At 36.9% G+C, this 9,231-nt stretch overlaps 2 protein-coding genes across 2 annotated transcripts in view; both read left to right on the plus strand.

The window, feature by feature from the left end:
* The window catches only part of LOC109829966 (serine carboxypeptidase-like 27), a 2,634-nt gene extending 191 nt beyond the window's left edge, over positions 1 to 2,443 (plus strand). Inside the window, exons 1-9 of the mRNA XM_020397078.1 lie at positions 1 to 125; positions 616 to 711; positions 803 to 895; positions 980 to 1,065; positions 1,143 to 1,403; positions 1,491 to 1,618; positions 1,699 to 1,794; positions 1,967 to 2,072; positions 2,171 to 2,443. The exon at positions 1 to 125 is cut by the window's left edge and continues 191 nt beyond it. Of these exons, the coding sequence (XP_020252667.1) occupies positions 1 to 125; positions 616 to 711; positions 803 to 895; positions 980 to 1,065; positions 1,143 to 1,403; positions 1,491 to 1,618; positions 1,699 to 1,794; positions 1,967 to 2,072; positions 2,171 to 2,311 (1,132 nt within the window). The 3' untranslated portion in view covers positions 2,312 to 2,443. The remainder of the gene's footprint in view (positions 126 to 615; positions 712 to 802; positions 896 to 979; positions 1,066 to 1,142; positions 1,404 to 1,490; positions 1,619 to 1,698; positions 1,795 to 1,966; positions 2,073 to 2,170) is intronic.
* LOC109829967 (uncharacterized protein At4g08330, chloroplastic-like) overlaps positions 8,798 to 9,231 on the plus strand; it is a 2,240-nt gene continuing 1,806 nt past the window's right edge. The window contains exon 1 of the mRNA XM_020397079.1: positions 8,798 to 8,959. Within this exon, the coding sequence (XP_020252668.1) occupies positions 8,871 to 8,959 (89 nt within the window). The 5' untranslated portion in view covers positions 8,798 to 8,870. The remainder of the gene's footprint in view (positions 8,960 to 9,231) is intronic.

The following is a 9,231-nucleotide window of genomic DNA, read 5'->3' on the forward strand; positions in this document are numbered from 1 at the left end:
TCTGTGGCTCAATGGTGGGCCCGGGTGCTCGTCGATCGGGTACGGGGCTTCGGAGGAGATTGGGCCTTTTCGGATTAGGCCCGACGGGCTTAGCCTCTATAGCAACCCCCATTCTTGGAACAATGGTACGTGACAAAACTCAAGTATGTAGATTGTGGGATTTGAACTTCGGTTGCTCTGACTGTCTGTACTGTAACTTTGAAGTTGTGACGAGGTTCGAGAGTTATAATTTTTAAATTTTATATTCTAACAATAACAACTGTCAGCATTGGAATAGCGGCTATGCTTGTGCTCAAAATTTTAGTTGATCTGCGTTGTGTTAGTGGTTACTTTATCCTTTTGGATATTTTGAGTATTGGATTTTGAAGATTGAAAGATGAACTTTGTATGGGTTGATTTTCATTTTAGAAGGGGGTTTTATGATTTCAGAATCTATCGCTGCACATATATAGTGAGAATTTATAAGAATTTTTCTTTAGTTTTATCTTATCTCTTCGATCGATTGCTTGTAGTTTGATATATTTTTCTTGAGAATTAATAGCAATTTTATAAAATTGCTGCTCAATACTATACTACATTGCTTCATTTGGGTTTCGTTTGGTTGTTAATTTGTAGCGGCGAATTTGCTGTTCTTGGAGAGCCCCGCTGGTGTTGGATTTTCGTATTCGAACTCTTCGTTGGATCTGTACACTAATGGAGACACAAGAACAGGTTAAGATTTTTCCTTATTTTTCTGACTAATTTTTTTGAACGACTTTGTGGGTACAATGCAAAAATGTAAGACGCACAATGAAAATTGCAGCTTTGGATGCCTACCATTTTCTTGTGAATTGGTTTGAAAGGTTTCCAGAGTACAAGTATCGCAATTTCTATATCGCTGGAGAGAGTTATGCAGGTTCGTTTCTGATTTTAATAAATCCTTTCTTTATGTTTTTTTAAGTGGTTCAAAATGTTAATTTTTGAACATATTGCATTTCAGGACACTATGTACCTCAGTTATCACAGCTTATTTATCGAAAAAACAAGGGAATTCAGAACCCATTCATCAATTTCAAAGGATTCATGGTAAAATCCAAGTCTTTCAAGCCACGATCTTCGTTATATTTTTGTATTTTTAACCTATGAGATTGCAATTTCTATAGGTGGGCAATGCTGTTACAGATGACTATAACGATTATATCGGCACGTTTGAGTATTGGTGGACTCATGGTTTGATCTCAGACAAACTGTATCATGAACTGAGAGCTAAATGTAACTATCAATCATCTGAGCACCCTTCAGTTGAGTGTGTGAGAGCCCTCAATGTCGCTAGCGAAGAACAAGGGAATATTGATCCTTACAGTGTATATACTCGCCCTTGTAATGACACGAGCTCTCTAAAGCGCAACTTAAAAGGTCACTATGTAAGTTCTCAAAATCTCCCATCCTTTATAATTCAGTCGACGTAATTAAACTTTACATATCACGTCGACTAACCTATTTGAACTCAGCCTTGGATGTCGAGAGCGTATGATCCTTGCACTGATAGATATGCGAAGGTTTACTATAATCAGCCCGAAGTTCAAAGGGCAATGCATGCCAACGTTACTGGGATAAATTATCCCTGGGATACTTGCAGGTTCATTACCTTTATCTGGACTTATTTTCATTTTTCGAATAGAGGAAGACTTATTTACAGTGTTTTCCTGTTATTGGCAGTGATATTGTTGGAAATTACTGGGCTGACTCGCCGAAATCTATGCTCCCTATCTACCAAGAGCTTATTGCTGGTGGCATAAGAATTTGGGTATTCAGGTATATTTCAAAGCTCGATACGTCCTTTTTCTGCGTTGAACTTGTGCAGACTGGTACATTTTAAAAGATATCGGAAATGATATTTTGGCATGAAAACAAGTAGTTATCGCGAATAGGCCACATATACATTACAGTGATCATAATCCTAGAATAATGTAATGCTTTTATGCAGTGGAGATACTGATGCAGTAGTACCTGTGACTGCAACCCGATACTCGATTGATGCTCTCAAACTCCCAACCCTTATCAGTTGGTACCCTTGGTTAGATAACGGAAAGGTCAGTTTCATGAACATTTTTCTTTTAAGTTTCGGGCTATTGTTAGATCTTTTTCATGAAAAACATTTGTATTGGATTAATTTTGCAAATTCGGTCAGGTTGGTGGATGGAGCCAAGTTTACAGAGGTCTGACGTTGGTGACCATTAAAGGAGCAGGACACGAGGTTCCTCTTCATCGTCCTCGACAGGCTATGATACTCTTCAGACATTTCTTGAAGAATAGACCCATGCCAAGATGACTTGTAACGAAAGTTATGTAACTTTTATGGTAATTTTTTTTCATTAATTCATTCTTGTTTGATTCTTTCAAGTCCCTGTAAATTTTTTTCCATACAACGATTTCGACATGGATCAATGTCTAAATTAAAGCATGTTTGTGTAGAATTCACTTTAATTTCGGGCGATAATTTCATATGCTTTATGTTTAATATAGTGAGCGTTTTGAAACATATACGTAGTTCTACAAGCCTCTAAGGCACGACAGGTGAGAACTCATTACGCGTGTTTCGCAATCACCCAAAAAAACATTGTTCTTTAAAAATAGTTATTTCTAAAATAAAAAACTATTCCTAACATTATATTTTAGAAAATAATATAATTTCAAATATTAAAAAATAAATATTATAAATGTATGAAATTAACTAATAAATATTTTTAATTTTTTAAAGCGCAACTAAGATGGACACAGAAAGTTACAAATAGTACCAACCAACGCGGTACGTATCTTGTTGAGTGCATGCATCTCTGCAGCTCCTGCTTCTATTTTGTGCGTGGCAGACTGGCAGTTGCCCGAGAGGGTTTATTGATGAGACATCAAACAAGCCCCTAAATTTAGAAAGGTTTTACTATTTGTCACGTGGCTAGAGCGAAAAATCAACAAAACAGATAAAGTTTAAGAAGGGCTGTTTTCACGGACAAGGTCCATGTGAACTGACGACGAAAAGCCCACGTGAACTAATATTTTAAAACTTATGCTAATTAGCATTTTAATAGTCATAGCTTTAAGTGGTTTGCACTTATATGCCCTTATATGTTTTTTAGGCACTATACACCTTATAGTTTCCATAATTTACACTTCAATATCTTAGATTACGCAAAATTGGAAGCCAAAGTGAGAATTTTGCCCTGTAATTAACTCTAGTCAGGTAGAAGTTGAATGGAGAAAAAAAAGTTCATATGGATGACCTTCTGAAGAACATCTTTCGAAAAAGAGACAGCATCGCTAATTTTGATGTATTTATCACTAATATCTATCAGTACAGTCATCACCGTCCATCAAAACGGTTGTGATTGTATTTGTAGACGTGTGACCGTATTGACATTGGTTGCACGATAATGTACTTCTGTTCTGTATGATATTCTCTAGGAAACCTGTACACTATGTCGACGACCATCATCAGTACATTATCGCCGTAGCATCAACTCCACCGTGCAGTCGATCGTCTACTATCGAAACATGCATGATTAGCTTAGTGCTTAGTTGATGTTATTTTGTACTTGGAAGAACCATCTCCTCCTCATGTTTGCCTTTAATTTATTTTTAAAATCGGTGAGCGTAAATAGTTGAAATAGTGTACACTTGATTTCTGGCAATAACTACAACAAAGTCCAATCCCAAATTTTCGGGACATACTCTTTCCTTCACCTATACGTGTAGCCTGTCTCTTCCACTGAGTTAATAATTTTTCGCGTTTTTATTAAATAATTAAATCTTTATTGTCAGCTTCTAATCAACTTGGGTCAGGACTCTATCTAGTCCTGTACGTGATTTTTGATATAAAATCAAAAACCATGTTCGCAAGCATAAAAGATCATAAATTCAGGACATATTTACAAGCAAATGAATTTAAAAGAACGTAATAGCGGCTAGCTCTCTGGTTCAGGCTTCCAACCCACACGTTATTGGGCCTTGCATCGGATCTGTTGCCATTAATCTAACTTCTGAATCTTTGGCCCGAGAGTATAAAATAAGGAGGGGCACTACAGGCACACCATCAACCACACCATCAACCACACATCCTCTCCTGCTACAGTTCAGCGGGCCCGAGAATATAAAATAAGGAGGGGCACTACAGGCACACCATCAACTACACCATCAACCACACCTCCTCTCCTGCTACAGTGCAGTGGGCCCCATATAAAATTTTTTAAAAAAAATTTCATATGGGGGCCGATGCACTGTAGCAGGAGAGGAGATGTGGTTGATGGTGTAGTTGATGGTGTGTCTATATCATTTTCCTAAAATAAGAACTTTTTGTCGGGTGCCAACCCTCCCCCCTAAAAACTACCTTAAAAGTAAGACAATTATATAAAAAAATTCAGTTTATACAAAAACTAGCTTTAAAGTGGGTGTGTTGTAGTTAATAATCTCCTAGTCAATTTTTTACTAAAAAAGTAAAAAAATTACCTCAAAAAAAAAAATTTCCCGGTCAAGTTACATGAGATGCGTCCTAACTAAAACATTAACAAAATGAGTTACAGGCTTCTTTGAGTCTTAGTTTTTTAAGGATGTTTTCGAGTTTTAAGCGTGAAAAAGTTTACTTGGAGGTGGTTGATTGTAACATAAACCCGCTCTAATTTTATGTAGTATAAACCGGCAACGAAAGTGGTTTCTATATAATTACCTCAGTTTTAAGGCGGTTTCTCGAGGAAAAAAAAATCTTCTTTATGATTAGTGATAACTACACTATTTCTACGCTATAAGAGATGAATGTGTGAGGCGTGATCTCTTTAGCTTTTTTTTTTTCAAAGTTATGACTCATCAAGGGATCGAGTTCACATTTTTTTCTGTTTTGCATTGTAGGAGAAATGAGAATCTTTTATACGATCGGAGCTTAGGCTGAATGTCGGTCCAATGTGCTGACGTCCCCATCCACTGGCCGCGTACAAGACGAAGAACCACTCTATGCTTTGTCTTCATCTGTTTGGTTCACAATTGTTTATGCTAAATTCATACTCTTTTGGTTAGATTTTAGATTAGGAAAATGATAGGGGCACACCGTCAACCACAACCTTAACCATACTCCCTCTCTCATTTGCTACAGTGCACCAGGCCTCATATTGGATTTTAAATTTTTAAAATCCAATGCGAGACCTGGTGCACTGTAACAAATGAGAGGGAGTGTGGTTGAGGTTGTGGTTGGGGGTGTGCCCCTAGTACCACCCTTTAGATTATATCAGGGTCGAGGTTGCAACGCCTAAGATCACTACATCATCATCAACAAAGACACCAACCAACTCCCGCACCCACGTAAGAGAATGTCACCCTTTTTTTGGAAATTAAATAAACCATCCCATGGAATTACTGATACAAAATCAGACGCCTACTCTAGAATATAAAATTAAAATAGACTAAGTAGTCGGTATTTTTCATATGTCCAACATTTAGTTAATTTATCTAGACTGATAAAAAAAAGTTTATGTTATGAAAGAACTCAGTAGAGGTTTTTTTTAGTTAATTTCAATGCTATATATGCCTCAGCATATTCCATAACTTTGTTATCGTTATCATAGATCACAAACATAAATTAGAAAGAAAAGATCTGATGTTAATAATGATATTTGATCTCATAGTTTTGATGAAAAGTAGTTAGGCGAAGTTGCACTAAAATACCTTATGTTTCACTAATTTAGCATTTATATACCTCAAATGGTTTTAAAAGTATTTATATACCCAGAGTTGTTTACAATTAGCAATTTAGAACCTTCTGTTATGCAAATGTGAAAATTTTCATCCTTCTTCTATAACATTCATATAATTTTATAACTTTTTAATTATTAAATTTAATGATTTTACTGTTAAGTCTATGTAAGTTTTATTTTTTTAATAGAATCAGAATATATTTAAGTTAAAATTTGGATAGGATTAATAGAACATTTAATAAATAATAATGATTAAAAAGCTCTCAAATTAATATATCAATGTCATATGGAACTTCCGCGTGAAATTTTTTATGTTTGTATTGTTGATGACTAAAATCACACAGTCAATCGGATCTAGGCCGGGATCAGTGCGGATCCGGAACGAGATCGGTTTCTCTGGGGTCCTCGTCGGGATGAGGTAGAGGAGGTTGATGAAGGGGTCGCCTACTTCTCCGACCTTATACCTGGTTCTTGAATGAGGGTTTGATGGTCATACTGCACAGACAAGAAGAAAAAAAACCCATGAGAGGGCGGGGACGATTCCCCCGTGGTTCCTTCGACAGTCAAGTCAGCCGACGAGCTTGAGTGGGGAAGGGGAAGGTCTAGAAAACCGGTGTGGTTCTTATGTGCAGTCTGCTCTTCTAAGAGAAGAGGGGGGGAGCTTTTGTGAGCTGGTCTCCATGTGTGCAGAGTGTTTTTTTTGAGTGATAGGGTCCGAGAGAGAGTCCATAGCCCCCTAGGTTAGGAGCATACCTCTCTATATAACGATGATGAGGGTAAATGTATCACCCCTTGCCAAGCATAGGGAGGCGGTGACAAAGTGTGAGCTAAGAGCTGAGTCATCCCTCGCTTGACAGGTGTCGGTTGGCGACTGGAAGGGAAGTCACTTCGGTACTGGAGAGGGGGTCTCCGTATTTTTCGAGAAGTGATTAAGAGTGTGACAAAAGACACGTTGGAGGCTAAGTCATCCCTCGCTTGACAGGTGTCGGTTGACGGCTGGAGGGGAAGTCACTTCGGTACGGGAGAGGGGTGTAGGGTCTGAGTCTGATTTTGCTTATGTATACCAAGTGTAGGATCGTGACCCTTAAGAATAGAGTGCGCTCTTATAAAAATCTGCGGAAGCTTTACACTTAAACATTAGAGTGTGAGTTTGCAAAGTAGATTATAAATTGCAAAGAAAAAATGACAATCTCAGAAAATAAACATCACAAACACAAGCATGTATACTGGTTCCACCTCCCCGGTGTACATCCAGTCCCCAAGTGAATCCCGCTTGAGAGTTTCCACTATGATTTTAAAATCTTACAAAATCAAAAAGCAAACCTGACCAATTTGTAAGACCATGCAAATTGCAACCCAATTGACAAGACCATGCCAATCGTCACACCGATCTCTAGACCAAGAGATCAACCCTCTCAAACCTGAGAGAACCTTCTTTGAATCAATGTACAATTCCAATCCTATAAGCCTTGATGTGGATGTGAACGTGTAACAGTGGCTTATCAATCTTTTTAACTCTCTGAATATTGTCTAAACAAGCTCTAAGAATGATAGGAACAAAGGCAATATCAGAAACTCTCTTTTATAGAAAAACAGATTGAAAAACTGAAAGTTTAGAGAGTTAATTTGCACAATATGTGAATCTTATAAGTGCAAAACTTGGTTGTTGTTTTCTGATGTTTAAACCTATTTATAGCCTCTGAAATGACATAATTTTAAACCCAATTAACGTCCACAAAACGGCTATAAACAGTCACTTATTTAAAACCTAAAATCTAGAAAAACTGCATCTGTAGTCGACTACAAGTCATAGTAGTCGACTACACTGAGTCTAAACAGACTCTGTGAAGTCAGAAAATTGCTTAGTAGTCGACTACAAGGCATAGTAGTCGACTACACTGTAAACTCAGATTCTGGAATTTTTCTTTTTAGTATTTTGACTGTAACTTTCTCATCCGATATCGGAATGAGGTGATTTAAGATTTGTTGGAAAGCTATTAAAGAGACCTACAACTTTGATCTTTTGAGTTTTTCCAGATTCTAATTGATAAGAGGTATAAATAAAATGTTTTAAGACTCACTCAATATCTATAAACTCTAATGGCTAACATAGGAGATTTCTATTGTTAACCAACACACTAAGCATATGTTAGTGTATTATAACACTATGTGTGTGTGCATGTGTGTGAGTGATCAAGGTTTGTAAAAATTTCTAAGCAAAGAAAATATAAAATTATATTTAGACAATAAAGTATATCTTATTCTTTGCTTCATTTTGCCTTGAACTCATCTATGTCTTGAGTATCTCTTTGAATATAATTGTTGATATAGCTCTGATACTGCAAAATAAATATTAGCACATAATACACACAACATATAATATTTATTATCATCAAAATAAACTAATCTTGGGGTCAAGATTCCTAACAATGGGGTCTTCGTATTTTCCAGGAAGTGATTTAGAGTGTGGCAGAAAGCACGTGAGTCTATGTACTCTAGGGAAGAGGCTTGAGGCGGAGGTTATTCCTCAACTTAGTCGACAGCAGAGAATGTCCATCAAGTCGTCTTCGTGAGTTGCCAAGTAAATGGTCGAGTAGACTCTTGGTGAGTCATCTTCGACAATAGGGTAGGCTGATTTCACCTTTCGTGTCGGCATAAAAGAATATCGACTTAACAAGTCAGCGGAGCCGAGGTCTCTGTTAGGTTTGGGCTACTAAGTTGGTTGAGGCAAGTTTGCTAAGGCTATGAGTGTATCATTTTGCAAATACCCATATCTTAGATGAGTAAACATCATAACATGTATAACACAGAATACTAAATTGCTAAATTTAAATAACTCAAAATATATTAATGCTACGAAAAATAAATGAGAATATATAAACGCTAAATGACTGAAATATATGGTATTTTAGTGCAATTTAGCCAAATAATTAACCAGATAAATATCCCATACTTTTTGAGTCACGTTATAGAGTCTGATGTGTGGGTCTTGAAAACCAACAGGCTGAGAACGTACAACCAAAAAATAATGGATGTGGAAAGTTTCCAGTTTTTTGTCCCCACGCGCTCCTCTAGTTTTCTCTCTTTTCTTCTTCAAGTCTCTCTCTCTCTCTCTCTTCATCACTCTTCTTCAAGTCTCTCTCTCTCTCTAAAAGTATGATGCTTCTTCAAGATGGCTACTCCAATGATCAAGGTGCCCCGGCGACTCTCGATCACTTCTCTTCTCAAAGAGATGTTGTCTACAGGTAATTAAAAAAAATATTTCTTTGATGAAGCTAAGAATTGGATTCTTGAGTTTTCTAAATTTTGCGTTTTTATGTATAAATCGAGTCCTTTTATTGAAACCCATGTGAGAAATGAAGAAAAGATTGGGTCTTGATCATGATAGGCTGTATTTAGCTTCTTGTTTTTCTTTTATTTGCTATTTGAGGAGGAAAAGTGTCTGTTTTCCTTCCAAAGCCAATTTTGGCACAAACTCTAGCATAGAGAACTGAGCTTGTTCTATTAGAAAGGGGGC

This window comes from Asparagus officinalis, chromosome 2, assembly GCF_001876935.1.
Source record: "Asparagus officinalis chromosome 2, Aspof.V1, whole genome shotgun sequence".
Taxonomy (NCBI): Eukaryota; Viridiplantae; Streptophyta; class Magnoliopsida; order Asparagales; family Asparagaceae; genus Asparagus; species Asparagus officinalis.